At 41.0% G+C, this 18,762-nt stretch overlaps 1 protein-coding gene across 2 annotated transcripts in view; it reads left to right on the forward strand.

Moving 5' to 3' along the window:
• The window catches only part of GRAMD4 (GRAM domain containing 4), a 73,625-nt gene extending 71,025 nt beyond the window's left edge, over positions 1-2,600 (forward strand). For both annotated transcript variants that reach the window (XM_069849847.1, XM_069849854.1), the window contains one exon: positions 1,008-2,600. In XM_069849847.1, the coding sequence (XP_069705948.1) occupies positions 1,008-1,109 (102 nt within the window). In that variant the 3' untranslated portion in view covers positions 1,110-2,600. The remainder of the gene's footprint in view (positions 1-1,007) is intronic.
• The last annotated feature ends 16,162 nt before the right edge of the window (positions 2,601-18,762 follow it).

The raw sequence follows: 18,762 nt of genomic DNA on the forward strand, positions 1-18,762 counted from the left end.
AGTTGGGTTATGTTGCTGTGCCTGACTTCGTGCCCCTTTTGTCTTCCTTCCCTGGTTAGCACCCACATAAAGGCTTTTATTTTTTGGGGGGAGGAGGGGAGGGATTCCCCTTATGCCAATGTTCGTCTCCTTTTCTTATTTTCTTCACTTGTTTATTTAGTGTATTTGGCTTCAGCATTTTAATGATTTAAACATTTAGCTTGTTCTACTGCATCTTGCCTATTTTACTATAACACTTCAGAAAGATTTGCTCCCTCCTTTCTGCTCCACTATTTCACCACCTCCACTGACCATTCCCAGGCATGCTTTGTAAGGAGCATAGGGGCTGCTCTGTTGCAGTCTGGAACAAAAAGCTGATGGCTTGAGAATATCTGTGGGTGAGGAGGTTTTGGGGTGGAATAGCATGATCCTCATGCAGTTTTCTTGATTCAGTCTAATAGTGCTAAAGATTTAAACTTCTCACATACCTTTTGGGTGACTGAAGCTTTTCTTAACACACGATTGAACCGTGTTTTAAACCAATGACCTATGAATAACCTTTCTCCAAGGTACACGACTCTTGTACCAGGCTTTCTGCTCATTGTTTGATATTGAGAAGTGCTTGTTACAAGATTGAAAATGTTCATCTACCTGAGTAAATACTCTATGAGCAAAAATGAAGAAGTGCTGAGAGAGATTTTTAGAAATCTTTAATGAAGGCAGAGGTCAATCATGAAGACCTTGTGCACTGAGCAGATGGAGGGGAAAGAGTTGAAGTGTTCTCAGTTGGTCATACTCTGTGCAGGTGCATTTTATGCCATGGCTGCATTAGGAAGAAGATGGAGAAGTGACAAATATTAGAAACTCTGCTATATATCCAAGACTTTAGTAGTGAAAACTATTCTTACATCTTTATTGATTTACTACAAGTACAGTTAATCTCCTGTTCCTGTTGATTTGACCAAAACTATACCGAGAGGAAGATTTTTCTTTTCTGGACTGACATGATCTTTTTTTCTTTCACTTAGCCTTTGGTGTTTGGTGCCATGGTACACAGAGATGAAGCTTTTGAGACAATTTTCAACCAATATGTGAAAATAACCTCTGCATCATCAAGCATTGAGAGCTAGTATCTTGTCTTACAAGATACAAAGGAAACTTTCTTATTTTACAACTTGGTAGTGAAAAAAAAATGAACATCCTCATCTATTTTGCAATAATTTTTCTTGTCTGGTGGTTTATATTCTATCTGTTACATAAATCAAGTGTATTTTATATATGCCTTCATGTTTGTTTTTAAGGTTTTTGTAAAAAAAAAAAAGAAACAAAAAACAAACTGAAACAAAAGAGTGAAAGTGCTATCATCACTATCAGCCTTGCACATTAAGCACTTTTAATGTTTATTTGCTGACGTTAAAAGCTGGGAAGATACTTGGAGAGTTGACTAAATATCAAAATGAAATAGATTGGACCCTTCAACTCCGCCAATATCACTAGGGATATGTTTGTCCCTTTATCTTAGTTATTTTTCCCCAAGATGTGAGATGACTGCAGTAGCATTAAGTCTCCCACCTCAGTTCTGAGTTTTTAATTGGGTCTTAACTGATAGCAACACCAATGAAGTATTATCATCTTGGTATTTCCTTGTTTATAACTGCACTTAAAATAACTTCTTGCTAGTTCTTGCAGAAGGATATTTTACTGGTTTCACAGAATCACTAGGGTGGAAAAGACCCACAGGATCATAGAGTCCAACCATTCCTATCAATCACTAAACCATGCCCCTCAGCATCTCATCCACCCGTCTTTTAAACACCTCCAGGGAAGGTGACTCAACCATCTCCCTGGGCAGAAAAAAGTTTGGTTTGGTTAAGTTCAGTTTTTCCAGCATAGACACATAAATGGCTTGTACAGTGAACTGGAGGAGAAAGTTTGAAACTATATCTTCCTTTCCTAATTATCCAAAGTAAGAGGAAGGAAGGCAGGCAGATACTTTTTATAAAAGAGGGTGCCAAAATGTTGTTCCTAAAATGTTAGGCATCATATATTTGTATTTCTATAGATACGTGTCATAGAAGGGCTCAACTGTTGTACATGTTGTGTGTACAAGATGTTTGTATGTTAATGCATAAAAGACTTGCAGGCTTTTAGTGTTGGGGGAGGTGGGAATAATTAAACTAAACTGAGACACGACTCTTTAATTTGGCTTTTCTCTAGAGTTACCTTGTAATAAAATAACACTGTAATATAACAGCTGAAAGCACTAGTTCCTTTTCAGAACGTAATTTGAGGGGCATTGGTATGTTGCTGTCTTTCCCCTTCAAAATTAAATTTTAGTAACAATTAAACCCAACTGCCAGGTAAAACAGGAAGGTTGCACTCCTTCTCTAAACTCTCTCAGGCATTTCTAGCAGCAAAGCACATATTGACCTTTGTCTTTTAATATTAGAAAGCCTTTATATTCTATATAATAGCACCCATCTGAGAGGTTTAGAATTTTATTTGCATTTTCATGAAAGCACAGTAGGAGTTATGCGAAACCTTCTGGTATGTCTTTTCCTTTACTGTGTCTTTTGAGTTTGAGTAGTATAGATGTCTCCAGACATTATGTGAATGTCCCCCCAAAAAAGCGATGGAGATGCAAATGCTAATGTATAAATCAGACTTCATTTCATATTTTTTTTTTCTCTTTTTTTAAACAGGGATTTTCGTTCTTTGTAAGGAAAGGGGTAAGATGAAAGAAGGGAGAGGGGAGACAAGCACTGAAGGTGCTACTGAAAGTAGCAAGCACTGCTACTACAAATGTAGCAGTAATAAAGAAGGTGGCAATTAAACTGTACAAACCTTATTTCAGTCTGATCGTGAAGAGGTATGATAAGAAGAGCTTAAAATGAACTTTAATATGAAGAAATGCTGTTGGATACCATGATCTAGTTGGGTATTGTAAAGGGAAGCACTGATGGGGTAGAAGTCCATGCCCTGGTTAGAAACATGAACAAGAGCTGGGGAGAATCCACCATAATGGCTAAAATGCTAGTTTTTAGTTCTCCCCTTAGAGGAGCACTTCAACACGTCTTTATGTGACCTGAAAAAGGGGTGAATTTCTAACGCCTTCTTAAGTATTGGTTTACTCAGTGTTTGAAAACTTAAAATATAGATGAAGCTGGTGGGAAATCCATTTTGCCACTGTCTAATATGGATATGGCTTGACAGTCTGTGGTTTCTTCTTTTTACGCATGAAGGTTTTCTGTTTAAGTAAAAATCCTTTATCTTAAATTTTTCTCATCAAAGCTAACGTAAAATCAGTTAATTTCTTTTTGTAAGTACTGCATATTATAATTCGGTTTCCTTTCTGGAAACTTCCTTGGATAGTAAGTGTGGCTAACAAATAGACATTAAAGTCGCTTAATGTTCTATAAATCTTAATCAGATTCATTAATTTTGTCTTAAAAAAACCTTGAGTGTGTTTAAGGTTATTTTTTTTTTTTTTGAAGAAACAAAAAGTATATTTTTTACAGAGAGCATGGTCTTTTTCTTATTTTTGTATCATTTTCAAGTGTAATTTATACCTTCACTCTGATCATAACAGGAGTTTCGTAGGAAATCAGTTGACTTGGAGTTATTACCTCCTCCTCCTCCCACCCTTCTCTGGTTGACCCTAGTACACAGGGTTGTCCTAGATTCTGGTTCCTAGAGGGGCTATAGGTCCTATGCTGATGGTGCCAGGGCAATTAATGATACCTGGGCTTCAGAGAGGGAGAAAAGAAATAATTAGCCTTTTCCTAGACTGAAATGCCCCATGCATACAATACACCCTTACATTTTTATTTATAGATGAAGAAATTAGGAACTTTTTATAAAATCTAATGTGTTGATGTTTGAAATTAATCTGCACTTCAGCAGTGTGGACTTAAAAGTTAGCAATTTTTAAAGCAGTGAACCTACTGCAAGCTGCAATGCAACGTTGTTTCATTCTAATATATAGAAAACAGACTGGATTTTTTTTTTAATTAAAGTTGTAATATAACTGACAAACATCTGTGTACATATTTTGCAAAGTTCACTTTACATTGGGTTGTCCAGGTTCCTGCTACGTAACTGCTCCTGTGGCGTATGTAGCGTGAGAGACTGTAGAAGATAACCTTGGTGTGTTTGCTCACAGGTACTCCTGTGCTTTTCCTCCTGCACCACCCTCCCAGGTTTGGAGGGCAGGAGGGGATGGGCAGTGAGGAAATACACACTTGACTTGTATTATTACACTGAAGTCAAATTCCAATCTTCATGTGTAGTCTTACAGTGTAGCCTACTGTCCTTCAGTAGCAGGCTGGGTCGTACCACTTAATGTGAAGTGCTACTTTCTAATAGCGGAAGGTGATGTTCTTGTCTTTCGTCTGTTTGCTGTTTATATTTGCAGTTTTGTTGGTGTCTGTGGTTCATTGCTGGATCATTCACGTGTAATTGGATTTAACTTCTTTAGAAGTGCATTGGTTAGTTTGAGTCCCTTTTAAGGAGGACAAAAAAGGGATATGAAAACTGACCACATTAATTCTTTATCAGTGACCGTTTCGATTCAAACCACATAAAAAGCTGAAATATGAAATCATGCCTTTCCATGCACTGTAGCTTTTGTGAGGCAAGATTGAATGAAACAAGCTATTTATTAGTAGCAACATCACACAGGATGCCAGCAGCCAAACCCTACCCTTGTTCCTGCACACAAAGAGAAAAGAGATTTTAGCCAATGGTGAAGAGATGAAAGGATGTACTTTTTTGGCTACTTACACTTGTATTAAAAACACTGGTAGTTTTTATTGAATTCTGTACATTTTGGCAGATGTTTAATTTCTACTAATTATTGAAATATAATGGATGTTAAAATTTTTATGTCTGGAGTTTGAGTCTATATTTTGAAGTTGTAAATAATTCATTATCAGTGTAACTTTTGTTTGACAAAAGACTTATACTGTATGAAGAATTGAAATAATGAAATGATTTGCCCTGTACATTTTTTAAGAAAAATCTTGTTTGTTTAAAAAGTCTTGTATAAATTATAATTTTTATTTAAATAAACCTAAAAATGCTTTGTGCTAACACTTTTTACAGACTTTATAACTTATCTATGAAAACTATGCCTGATTTCTTCAAACAAGGTGAATTTGTGCTTTTTGACAAATTCATAGACACCTCGAGTCCACCACTGAGCTGGGAGGTGGGTGGGGTTTATTTCCCACTGTGTTTGGAGCCCGAGGAACATGCTTATATTTTAAATAATCCTGTTAATATATTGGAAAATGTGTGTATATTTTTTGGTTAGATCTTTGTCTGTGCCTGTCATTTTGTCATCATACAATTAATTTAGAGGATGGAAAAGCAACCAGGGATTTCTGAAACGCTGCCGCTGCAGAAGGGCATGGGCAACATGGACAAGTTCTGGCAGATACAAGTTTGTACTCCCCCGAACTTGTCCATGAAATCAATCACTGCAAGCTGTGCTACAGGTGGGCACTGGAGGTAAGAATAGGCCCTTTTCCACCCAGAGGTATGCAGGAGGTGTGTTCAGGAGAGGTGTTACATATCCAGACACAGCTGCTCTTCTGCAGCATCTGTGGTCACTTGAGCTCGTTGGTCACATGGACACGTACTGAATTGCTGAGCCTTTGGCTGTACTTCTGTATAACCTGTAACCCTGCTGGGGATAAATGGCAGAGCTTCTTTATGCATGGTGAACGCACAGCACTCTTTCACTGGGCACACAAGCCTTTGTCTGCCGTTAGGAATCTAATACCAGGTATGAGCTGCATGGTCATCTAATCCAGACCTATTTGTTTGCCTCTACAATGCTCCTTTCTGTGTTTTGCTCAGCTGACATAGGTCAGTCTGTGACTGATCCTCCAGTCCTGAATATCTGCTGCTCTACTTGTTTCAATATTTAGTTTTCTCATTATGGCAGCAATGCATCTAGCAATGGAATGGTGCTTTTAAACTGGTACTTTACGTATTCTGAGAATACTTAACTTCACACTTTTACTACTGTAATGCATTTTTCATTAAATATTTGTACAAGGTGAGTTACATCTGCAGCACAGAGACTGGGTTTGACCCTGCCTGAATTGTTGTGGAAGGAGAGTGTGGGGCCTGGAAATCTCATTTCAGCCATGGACTGCATGGCACTTGGGAGGAGGGGGCAATCATCCTGAAAATGCCACTTGCTTTCTCAAGCTCCCTTTAGCAGCCCATGAAATTAATAAAATATAATTGAATTGAATTAATCATTTACCTGCCCTCCTTGTAACTCTAGTGCCTGTGCAAGGGAAGGCTGCGTGCTGGCAGTGGGCTGCAGGGTGTCACCAGCACGTGCTGGCTTGGTGCAGATGACCAGATAGAAACATGGCCTGTGCAGTGCTTGGATTAATGGTAAAGGGCAGTTAAAGCATTCAGCTTGCAGAGGTGGAAGGTTTTTTTTGCTGTTACTTTTAAGTAATCTAAGTCTCGGTTCTTCTACTTGAACCCCTAGACATTTACTACATTCCTCTGTTTAGACAGTTTTAGGATAAGCTAAGTGCTTCACCCGTGAATTATTAGCTCGTCTCAGACCTTCAGACATTTTTCCTGCATCGTGAGTAAAATGTCCTAAAGATGTGAGGAGTCCTTTTCTGTGTTGGAGAAGTCAGGGCACTGCAAAGGGACCAGTCCCTCGCAGCAAGAGTGTCCTTACTGGGCTGTGGGTGCTCTGAAAGTTAAGTTGGTTTAATGCGGTGCCTCAAAGATGTAGTTGTGAACATGCCTTTGGTATATTTAGCCTGAACTGTTGCTATACGTGGCCAGGTTGGATTTGGCTGGCAGATAGAGGGGAAGGTAAATACCTGTTTCTTTGTTTAAACAGTTGGCTCATCTCTACCTTGTGAGCTTCACATCCTGTATTGAGATGAGAACTGAGCAAAATCTCTGCTTTTGAATCCTCTTCTGAAGCCCCATCTTTGCCAATTTCCATGGAAAATAGTTGTACGTGGAGAGTTATTTCCTTTGGTCTTTCTTTTCCACTATGCTTTTCTCTTAAATAACAAATTTTTTTTAAATTATTCTATAACTTCTGCCTTATGCTTCACCCTCCCTTAATTCTCTACATTTGTTTTCCTTTATGGTTTTTTTCCTCGTTTCTCATATGCATATACAAGCCTTCCTCCAAAACTACTCTGCCCATTTGGCTTGTTGCATCCCTATTCTTTATCCCCTGCTCTTTATTTCATCTCTGGATGACCTCGTGTGACTGGATCAAATTCTACTGGCTTAGACCAGATATTTCTCTTCATCCTCACTTCATTTTTGGCTAATTTGTGGCTGGCTTTTACCTTACAGTCTTGCTAGACATCTAGGAGAATTAAGTCCAGAAAGAAGCTGCTCTTTTTTCATTCCTGAGTTCCCCAAATTTCTGGTTTTTGTCTCTGTTACTGCTCATGTTTTAAATGGAGAGCTTTCTTCTGTTCCTCATACCTGGCTTTTTCTGTTTCAGTGTTGTTCTGGTTTTCTTCCTCTGGCAGAAATACCCTTATACTTTCAGTCCTGATTATTTAGAAATACCAATTGACCATGTCCTGATGAACGTGTCACAAGTTTGCTAAAGCTGTCTCGCACCTCTTACATCTTCCACTTTGTGTAAATTGGAACTAAATTACTATCTCTGCTGGTTTGGATTACTCAGTGACTTCCATTTTCTCACATTGATGTGCCATGTTCTTGCTCTTGACCCACACAATTGAAGGGAGAGGATGCTGCTTGAAACTATTGAGCGAGCTCTTCAAAGCAGACAATCTCTTGTGGGCAAAGCCTGTTTTCTTACTGGTGCAAGTCTATGTAAAATAAAATATATTCATGGAGGAATAAATGTATAGTTAGCTGCCTGCTGCAAAGCGGGATTTGGGAAGGACTCAACCTAAGCCAGTATTTGCTCAGGCATCTCCATGCTACTCTTGAGCACAGGGATAAGGTTTTAACCTCTTACAGATAAGTCAGTAAGAAGTTCTAAAAATCTTCTCCCTAGTTTTTTAGGTCACATAAATATTTAGGAAGGAGTGCTCCTAGTATAGAGTCTGTCAATCAAACACCTATATTCACTGTTACTTTTGATTTTTGAAAAATCATCTCCTCTGACCAGAAATGTCATTAGCTACTGATGAATGTTAACCAGCATTCCTGTTAACAGGAATGAGGGCTGAGACTCGTTTGACCTGTTTCTAAACCAGATAATCTGTAAAAATACCACACAAGTGTATAAATCTGTAGAGATGCTGTCTGAGAAGCATTTGGGGGGAAAAAAAGAAAAAAAGCTCTTTGCAAAAACGGTTGTAGGGCAAATGATCAAATTGACATTGCTTTGTGGAATTTATAATGGTAGCATTTACTTTTCTTTTCTCTCAGGGGTAGGCTTTGGTATATTGATGCTGGGCTTTCCTGTATTCAGATGAGTTTTTCTTGCAATGCCCTGTGTTTTGGATGCCTGCATGAAATGTATGAATGGTGTTGGTTAGCAGACATGCTCTAGGAAAGTTTCCGAAGCTACACAGGACATCATCCTTGTTCACAGTGCTTACCTGGCAGGGGAGTTCTTCTTGCTCATAGATGGAGCTTCAGGTTGTTTTTTATGGTACGCTGACCCTTATGACTTCCCAAAATAAGCAACACTGACTGCATAGCTCAGGGAGTGGTGGCATCTGTGTCTGTGCTCAATCCTGCAAGATAAGTGGCTCTGGGCTCTTTCCAAGGAAAAGCAAAGTGCAGTGGAGAAAAGCTGAGTCCTGGACTTGGTCTAGGTGATGCAGGACTGAAGTGTGTGTTGGAAGGGCAGATAGGTGGGATACTGGGGACAGGCAGCTTTGAGTCTAAAACTGGGCTTGTGATGACTGTGGATGCTCCCCCCGATATCTGCAGCTGCTGTTCAGAAGGGCTTTTTGAAGAGAGCATCTCCTTTCCTTTTCCAAGATACGTAAGTATGTTAAGACTCTGCTTTTAAGTATACCAAAAAGTTTATAGAGGATGTTTATATGAAGAATGTGGATTTATTTTCAAATATGATCACTGTGGTCTTCATGCAAGGTCACTGTGGCAAATATCAGTTGTATTTGATGATTTCTGGAGAAAATAAACACACACAAGGCTCATATGCCTTCAGCAATCTGGACATACTGCTCAACCAACTCATGCTTTTTTCGTAATAGATGAGGTGTTTTATTGTTTATATTCCAGACAACGTAGACTGCTCAGTGGCCTTAGTGTGCCCCATACAGCTTTCTTCTAACTTGTAAATGACAGGAGTCTTTTGACACCTACTTCTCCAGGTATGCCTGGCTCAAAGTCCAGCTGGATAAATGCCTTTTTGAAAAGCCCAAACTCTGACCTGTGCTTCAGCAGCATTTTAAGCTGACTGTGGTTTCGTACCAAATGGAGATCTCACTGCCTCCTGCTACCTACCTTATGCCAGATCTTCCTGAAATGGCAGAAACTCAGCAGAGGACCTGAGAGCAAAAAGAAAAACAGTAGACATCCCCCTTTCCAGCACAATAAGCTGTTAGAGGCTGGCTTAGCAGCCCTTGGATCTGCGGCCTCTGCTATGTTTTCAGTGACTGTAAAGGAGATGATATGTACAAATGCCTCTATGTTCCCCTTTTCAGTTTTGCAATGTCCATCAGATTTTGGAGGCAGCTTTTGAATATAGATTAGGTGAACATTAAAGGTTGGTCCTGAGTTTGTACTATGAAAGAATAAGCCGAAGAAACTGAACTAAAACTAACATCCATGTGTGCAAGTTAGCTCTGCATGACACCTGATTGTATGTTAGAGTTGATATGCTGTCATTAGAACTGCATTTAATCTGCTAAATCTGATTCCTTCAAGCACTGACATTTCCCCTGCTCCTTCTCTCAGAATTTAACCACTACTGACAACAAGGAGGCGAGTTGCTCATCTGTACTTGGTTTTTTTGGTCATTGCTGCCAGAGCAAGGGTGCTTGTAGAGGAGCCAGAAAGTGTGTCCAGGAGATGTGGTTGGCTTCCTGCTTGAGCACGTTGTCCTGGGGGCTGTGGCTCTGCGGCAGCACCGGCTTGGGCTGCGCCCTCTTGGAAGCCGGGGCAGGTAGGGGCAGCTGTCTCAGAGCACTCATGCAGGAGGAGCAGACGTGTCACCTGCAGGGCAACACGTTCTTCTGAAAATCACAAGTGAGGATCTTGGGTGTTGTTAAATTGAAATTAAAAAAGAATTGAAAAAGAAAAAGCACTGCTCAGGTGCTCCTGTCACTGGAAGACTTCTCTGGCATTGACTGGAATCTGTGATGCGGCAAGACTGCAAGTCTCCTGCCTGCTTTAGCTGGTTAATCTCTTTTTTCTAGAGAGTTTGGTCTGGGATGTGGGTTGTTTGGGGTTTTTTTGTTGTTTTGTTTTTTTTTTTCCCTCCTTCTAATTTAAAGCCATTCTCTCTCATCCTGTCACCTTGTAAAACATCCCTCCCCGACTTTCTTGTAGGCCCCTTTCAGGTACTGGGAGGTCACTATAAAGTCTCCCGGGAGTCTTCTCTTTTCCAGGCTGAACAAGCCCAACTCTCTCAGCCTGTCCTCATAAGGAAGGTGCTCCAGCCCTCTGATCATCTTTGTAGCCCCCTTCTGGACCCATTCCAACAGTTTCATATCCTTTTTATGTTGGGGATTCCAGAACTGGACACAGTACTCCAGATGAGGCCTCACAAGAGTGGAGTAGTGGGGCAGAATCACCTCCCTCGACCTGCTGGCCGCGCTTCTTTTGATGCAGCCCAGGATGTGGTTGGCCTTCTGGCTGCGAGCACACATTGCCGGCTCATGTCAAGCTCTGTCTTTCTTTTTGGGAAGTCCAGAACCCTGCTGTTGGTTGTGGATTGGCAAGAAAATGAAAATAGTGAGTAGAATCTGGACAATGAGAAACTGGCCTCTGGCTTCCACCCTGCTTCTCAGCCCAGATTATCTCTGGCCCTGCTGCTGAGGGCTGGTGGCAGAGGAACATCCCAGCACTCTGACCTCAGCCGCAGCCGCCTTATTTTTCACAGGGGGTGGTTTTATCCAGAGAGTTTGTCAGGCATATATGCAGATATAATTCAGTATTAAGAAAATAAATAAATAATAGAGGGTTTTAAATAGTTTTGTTGTGTCACTTTGACTCAATTTTCTTCTTCCTGAGGCTTATCAAGTCTTCTAGAAACAGGGAAGAGTGGGAGACAAGCAACAGACAGTGACAGCTATTTCAATGTCATTATTTTTTGTAGACAGAGCTAAACTTTTTAAGCCAGGCTGTAGCACACGCTTTTAAAAATCTCCAATATAATTAACTATGGTTGCCACTGTCTAAGGAACAACTAAAATAATGATATTAGACTGTGATGTGTACCATTATAGGTAATTCTAAGGGTCGATGAGTGTTTGTCGATGGAAGGAGGAGGCAGAAGCAGGAAAAGCTATTATAAAAAAACCTGTGAAGTCTAACGTCCAGCAGGATGCTGTGATCTTCTTCCAGACCTGTTATTTGCTTTCCCAGGTGCAACATTGAGTTTTGGCTACCTGGAAGTGTTATTTACCCCAGTGCATACATAGATCCTTCCTCGTGTACCAATTCCTGCTTGCTTCTCTCTTTATGTCCCTTAAACTTTGCATCAATAAATAAGAAGGGTAGATTTGAGGATATTTGGTGCTTTCATGAGAATGTTCATCTGTTCTTCATGATTCTTTCTGATCTTCTATCAGATTCAAAATCAGAAGAAACCCAGGTTCCACTGAAAAGATGTAAAAAACCACATTCCCTTTTAAGACACCAAATTCTCTTGATAGTAGTCCTCCTTGCTGCTGCTTTGTTGCTATGGTGATTACTAGTCCATTTAAGCCACTTTTAAGTGGTAATGATGAGAAAGAAAAACAGATTCATAACAATGTCATTAGCATAGCTATTTTTGTGTTTCATGAGATTAGGAAATGGCCCTGTCTGGTGAATAGTAGCCTGATTTATTTATTTTCAGTTTTTATGTACCGCTAATGATTTAATGGCAAACATCTGATGCAGGCTGCTATCAGACACATCAGCTCAGAGCTCTGTAATGATAAAGCTACGGGACCTTTATGATCCCCTGTAGTACAATAAGCCAGATTGAACTAATTGAAATACCTTCAGGGAAATCCTCTGTTGCTGCTGCAACATCAAGCATGTGCTCCGTGAGGAATCTGTCCCCACTGCGGCAGTACCATGGAAAGGAAACCTCTGAAGGTGTTAATTGGGTTACCAGACTTTTTGGACCTTCAGGTCCTCACAGCCATAAAGCTGAGTGCTGAAACTCCAAGTACCGCCACTCTGGGCACTTACCTCTGCTGTGATCTGGTTTGATGATGATGATGTGCTTGTGGGCCAGTAGCTTTGAATTAAGAAGCTAGTTTGGGGACCTGAAGTGGGGCTAAAGGAGGCCTCAATTGCAAGTCTTGAAACAGGAGCGGACAGGGAGAAAACTGCAGCATTCACAAATCAAATTCACATATCAAAATATGATAATGGATTTATTCTTTTAGTGAATAAAGTATGTGTGTTTCTTATTTGTAAGGATCATTACAGAGGGTGGTTTTGGTTACTGATGCCAGCAGGAGCTGTGATGCTAGCCAGCATTTGGAAGGATCCTTTCACCCTGCTGACAGGCCTCGTGCAGGGACAGATGATGCTGGATGCTATACCAGTGGGATGTGATTGGCGCAGGCTGGCAACAGCCACTGCCTCTTGGCCAGCAGCAAGGAGAACGTGAAAACAGATCTGACCCAGGGATGAGTGCACCCTGCAGTGCTATTTCCTTACAAAATGGGTCCGTTACAAATTCATCCGTACTAAGCCCATACATCAAGGATGTGGCTCCACAATCCCGTGTTTAATGTAATATATATTGCATAAAAGAGATTTTAGGGATTGAAGAATTTAAAAGTATTGAACAACTGGGGTGAGGGAGAAGGGGAAGAGTTAAGGTAAAAAAATAAAATAAAAAGATGAAGTGGCAGACCCTGTGCTGCTGGTGTCACTGATATTACTTTGGCTTAAGACTTGTTTAAGGTGAGAGGAGTCTGAAGCCCCAGCTATTACAGATGGGGGTTATTAAATTAAATTTACTATGAACATTTTTATGAGGCACCTGAAGTATAAAGGCTGCTCTCATTTGCCTGATAAGAAAAAACTTTGAACTATAAAACTATCACCTACTATTCAAGACCAAATTATTTTTTACCTCTGCAAATGAGAATCTTGTTATATCCTGTGTCACCCACCAAGTGAGGAAACTAATTTCAGAGGCAGGAGGCTGCTGCTTACAACTGCTACAGCAGCCTTTGCGTGGCAGGAGGCATGACTGGAAATAGTCTTGTCCCAACACATGGCTTTAGGGTCTGTCTGTCACTGATTCCAACTGTAATAAATGGTGTGAAAAAGGTGGGGGGGTGGGGAAGCAAGCTAGATATTGATTTTATTGTGTTTTTTTTCCTGACCTTCCTCTTTCTACCTGTGGGTAAATGTGTTAGCTGTTCCTGAGCATGTACTGCTGACAGCCTGGTTAACAGAATGTGATGCATATGGAGTGTCCCACTCCAGAAAACATAGTTTGCTGAGCTGGGAGTCAGCCGTATGTTCCTGAAAACCTCTTTGATGTCATCATAGCCTTACTAGTGTAACACTTAGACTCAGGAGCATCTTCTGTAGGAGAGATCATAGAATGGTTTGGGTTTGAAGAGACCTTAAAGATCATCAAGTTCCAACCCCCTGCCATGGACAGGAACACCTCACACTAGATCAGGCTGCTTAAGGCTCCATGCAGCCTGGCCTTGGACACCTCCAGGGATGGGGCATCCACAGCTTCCCTGGGCAACCTGTTCCAGAGCCTCACCACCCTCATCACGAAGAATTTTTCCTACTGCCCAATCTAAATCTTCCCTCTTCCAATTTATAGCCGTTCCCCCTCATCCTGTCACTACAAGCCTTTGTAAGAAGTCCCTCCTCAGCTTTCTTGTAGCCCCCTTCAGGTACTGGAAGGTCACTAAAAGGTGTCCCCAGAGCCTTCTCTTCTCCAGGCTGAATAAGCCCAACTCTCTCAGCCTGTCCTCGTATGGGAGGTGCTCCAGCTCTCTGATTGTCTTTGTAGCCCTCCTCTGTTCCAACAGTTCCATATCCTTCTTATACTGAGTATTCCAGAATTGGACACAATACTCCAGGTGGGGTCTCACAAGAGAGGAACAGAGGGGCAGAATCACCTCTCTTGAGCTGCTGGCCATGCTTCTTTTGATGAAGCCCAGGATACGGTTGGCCTTCTAGGCTGTGAGCACACATTGCCGGCTCATCAACCAGCACCCCTAAGTCCTTCTCTGCAGGGCAGCTCTCAATCACGTCATCCCCCACTCTGTATTGAAACCAAGGATTGCCCCAACCCAGGTGTAGGACCTCATGAGGTTCTCACAGGCCCACTTCTCCAGCTTGCCCAGGTCCCTCTGGATGACATCCCATCCTTCTGGTGTGGCAACTGCACCACTCAGCTTGGTGTCATCTGCATATGACGTGCTGAAATTGGTTTTAGTAAATCCAAAATTGAGACTGCCACACCCTCTTTTCACACTTCACCTCAATATATATATGAGTATATATATCTATAATATACTTTGCAATACATTAAATGCATATATCTTGTCAGAAAGGCTCCTACAGATTTCAGGTTCCCTTCTACAACCCTAAGAGCACTGATGTCCTCCCCAGTGCCACAGAAAGAAACTAATGCCTTTGCAGACTAGATGCAAAATGGGAATCAAGATACACTAAAAAAATATGGACTTAATAAATTCTGGTAATTTAATACCAATATCTGCCTACCCTAGCAGGTTGCTGAACACCCTGACAGGAACCAAAACAGGAAACCAGGACTTTTGCACTGGCTGCAGGTACTGAGTCAACCCAGAGACTCTCGTGTTTTGGCTGCCTGTTGCTGCTTTTACTGGTAAAGATAAAATCACTCAGTGATTCCTCTTGGAAAAGTGGAAGAAATGCAGGATCCTTCCTGTGTGAAAAAACTGGGTTGTGAGAAATTTGTTTTACTTCAAAGCCATGGCATTTTGCTTTATGTCTTCCATCCATATATGGCATCTATGTGAATAGCAACATAGGGAAAGCAACACCAAAATCAAAAAGGAAGCAATAATTGTTTTCGCCTGCAAAAGTTTCATCAAATACACAGAAGTGACTGAGTGAAGACAGACTTAGCTTGTCATTTGGGATGCAGGCAAAAGGAAAGGTAAATGAAAGACAAAGAATGAAGGTGTTGGGTCACTATCTGTAATAACACATCTAATTCTGTTGTTATTCCGTCTCCTGGCTGATCTGGGGAATTTGTTGAACTGTGAATTTCTGCACACATATAAAGTTCATGCTTCAGTGCACAGTGCTGATTGCTCATCAGAAGCCTGTGAGCAAAGGCAGCTACTGCAGAAATTCAGTTCTCCTTCAGTAATGAGCTTGTCTAAAAGAAAGAAGAAAAAAAGATTAAAGTCAGTTATAAATTGTGTGTGTTTTATTTTCTATTATAGTCTTTCTTTGCAAACATCATATGTTTCCCCTGTATGACTTCGGTACAAATGATGATATAAAATTTTTTTCTTCATTTAAACATAGCACCAGATTAATTCTTTTTATTACAGATGTGGAATAATCAAAAGAACAAATGAAAGCCCACTGAATGGTTATTTATTGCCTGTGATGTTTCAATGAGGAAATCCTTCCTGTTACCAAATTAGCCACCTTCCCTTACCCCCCCCACCCCGATTATTCTAACGAGTTGGCAAGAATGACAGAGCCTGCTATAGCATCTTCTAGCTAGTAATGACTCAATGTGGAACAACTTCATTGCAAGCCAGTGAATGCAGCAGCTATGAACTACGCTTGCAGGGGGTCTGCTAGCTGTGACACTACTATTGGTGTGAAGTCTGGCTCTCTTACTAGGGGGGAGATCCAGCACAGCGAACAGGGACTTCTAAACAAATAGGCCATTTAGAAACCATTCGCAGAAATGAGATGTGTGTTTTAGAGCAGTGGCAACGGTGAGAGCTTGATAGGAACTGAGAGCAGGTGAGGGTCTTTCTTAGAAGGTTCACGGTAAATAATCCTTAAAAATAAAATGAAACTCTGCGGGTTTTAGTGTAATAATTTACTTAAAATCCGTCCCGTTTAGTCTCTGTTGAGTATCCCTGCATTACTGCGTTTTCCACAAGGTGGCCAGCTGCATCACTTCAGAGCAGCTCCCTGCCTGCGCGGCTTAGATCCCTTCACTGTTCGACCAGTAGCGCTAATAAACTGTATTTCACAGAATAACCAGGTTGGAAGAGACCCACCGGATCATCGAGTCCAACCATTCCTATCAAACACTAAACCATGCCCCTCATCCACCCGTGCCTTAAACACCTCCAGGGAAGGTGACTCAACCACCTCCCTGGGCAGCCTGTTCCAGTGCCCAATGACCCTTTCTGTGAAGAATTTTTTCCTAATGTCCAGCCTAAATCTCCCCTGGTTTCTACTGTCACCTTCTATTTCTGTTTTTTTCCATTAGGTCTTAATCATGGCCTGGTAGTAAAAACACACCGCTCTATAAAACACATCTCGTTAAAGTAATATTTTTTACCTTGTGCATCACTTAAGTGCTTGCCTTAGTCTTGTTTATCTCCAAGGGTACTGGCAACGAAGGTCAGGGTCCCAAAGCCTGGCTGCTCTTCAGGGCTGCATTTCTCCTTACATGGCAAAGTCAAGTAGGTTGTGTTGTTTTGTTTGTTCTTTTTTGATTGCTCACAGAAGTCATTAGAAAGTCGATGTTTGCCAGTCCTTACCACAGGTATAGTCTGCTTTTAATTAAGCCTCTAAGCTACTGTGGGTTGTTTATTTTCTACAGCCAAGTAGAAATTAGGTTTCTCATCCCAGGGGAAAAATGATTTCTTCAACACTTGTTGTTTAGTCCTGATGCAGGATGGAATATTCCCCTGAGTGCACATAAAAATCTGAACAAATTGTTCAAAAGCCAGCACCTAATTTGGAAACACCTAGACATTTTTGCTTCAAGCTGCGATCTACAGCATGTACCTGCTGTCCATGAAGCTGCAGTGAGGGTATGAGTTTATGTCCTCTTTGCTCCCATTTTCCCCTATGGCATTAGTCTTCAGGCTTTGCTACCCTCTAGCTAAAAATCCCGGGGAAGGAGTGCCAGTTCTAGCAGCAACATACTTTGCTTTCTCTCATTTACCTCTGTGAGTACTTGTCAGCCTCTGAGAACATATGAAGGGATGATGGCTTGAGGACCCTCCCTTTGGGGAACTACATCTTCCATCATTTATGTACTGTAACTCTAAAGGAAAAAAAATCCCTTTGATAGAAGGCTTTTGATGAGCTTTATAAAATTGTTTAGTAATGGCATCAGATTCCCAACTTGAAAAGGGAGCCTTATGCAAGCCACTGCTTTTCTGTGCTGTGTTTTCTCAGTTACCTTCAGGACCTGTGTTGACTCCTAAATTGCTCTTACATTAGACAGGACCTAATTAATATTTTGGGGTTTGGTGAGATTTATGTCTAATCAGGCACCATGAAATGAGTAAAGAGACCTCTAGGTGCAGTCACATAGGAAGCAAGCACTAGAGTTAACGTTCTTCACTGCTGAAGTCAAAGCAATGTTTCTTTTCTTTTTTTTTTTGCTTGTTTTAATGCCCATGTCTGACAATTCTATGGAGCATCCACCACATGTTTACCAGCCAATGCTCATTTCAGATCCAGAAGCAGAATTTAAAATGCAGAGAGGGGGATTGATGTGATTCACGGAGTTTCTAGAAGTGTACAAAAAGCACAGGCCAAGGAGAACTTAAAATCTGGTTAAAATGAGGAGGAGCTCCTACCGATACTTGATGTAGTGCAGTACATTAAGGATCATCATTGGGTAGCATCCTAACCTGCATATGCTTTAATGTCAGCAGATTCATAAAGTCAAGAGTTCTTCAGGGGCTGCAGGAGAAGAAACTAAGCATGAGAACAGGCAGGTTAGGTGCTGTGACAAACCTAAAAGTATGAATAACATTAAGCCATGGTGAAACAGGGAGCTGAGATATAAGTAGCGCAGGAATCTAGGAATGGGTCAGTTGAAACTTTGGAAGAAATGGCATATCAGTCTTTTAAAGATATCAGTGTTCAGAAAAAGCGAAGGTTTCTCTCTCTGCCCAATTTCACAGACATCTGTGGAAAAGGCAAACCCTTACTTTTCTTGCTTCTTCACAAGCAACCTTATTTTCTGTGGTTTGACTGTGATTTCAGCATTCAGCATGTTACATATTCTTTTTAGTATTTTTAAATAGGCTTAGGTGATTGGTTTTCAATTTAAAGCTATGAGCAGAGCAATATTGAGGCTTATTTGGATCTCAATAATTCCATTCAGGACAATCTGGGAACAGTACAGAACTAAGAGCACTGTTTAGGTATACATGGGTTCATGTGAGTGGAAGAGCTGCTGGTGTATCTAATCATAGGGTCGGACTCTATCTGACCAGACTCTTACTATAACAAGCCAGAGCAATGATAAAATCTCCCTTCCACCCCAAGGAATCCCCAAACAGAAGCCACTTCTTCTGTGTGTCTTTTATACTTTTTAAGACATAAGGAGAGGTGATTAAAAGAAATTCCAATAACAAGTTGAGGGGTTTTTTCTGCTGAGGATTAAAAAAGCTGCAGTTTTCTCCCCAAGGG

Source organism: Phaenicophaeus curvirostris, chromosome 1 (genome assembly GCF_032191515.1).
Source record: "Phaenicophaeus curvirostris isolate KB17595 chromosome 1, BPBGC_Pcur_1.0, whole genome shotgun sequence".
Lineage (NCBI taxonomy): Eukaryota > Metazoa > Chordata > Aves > Cuculiformes > Cuculidae > Phaenicophaeus > Phaenicophaeus curvirostris.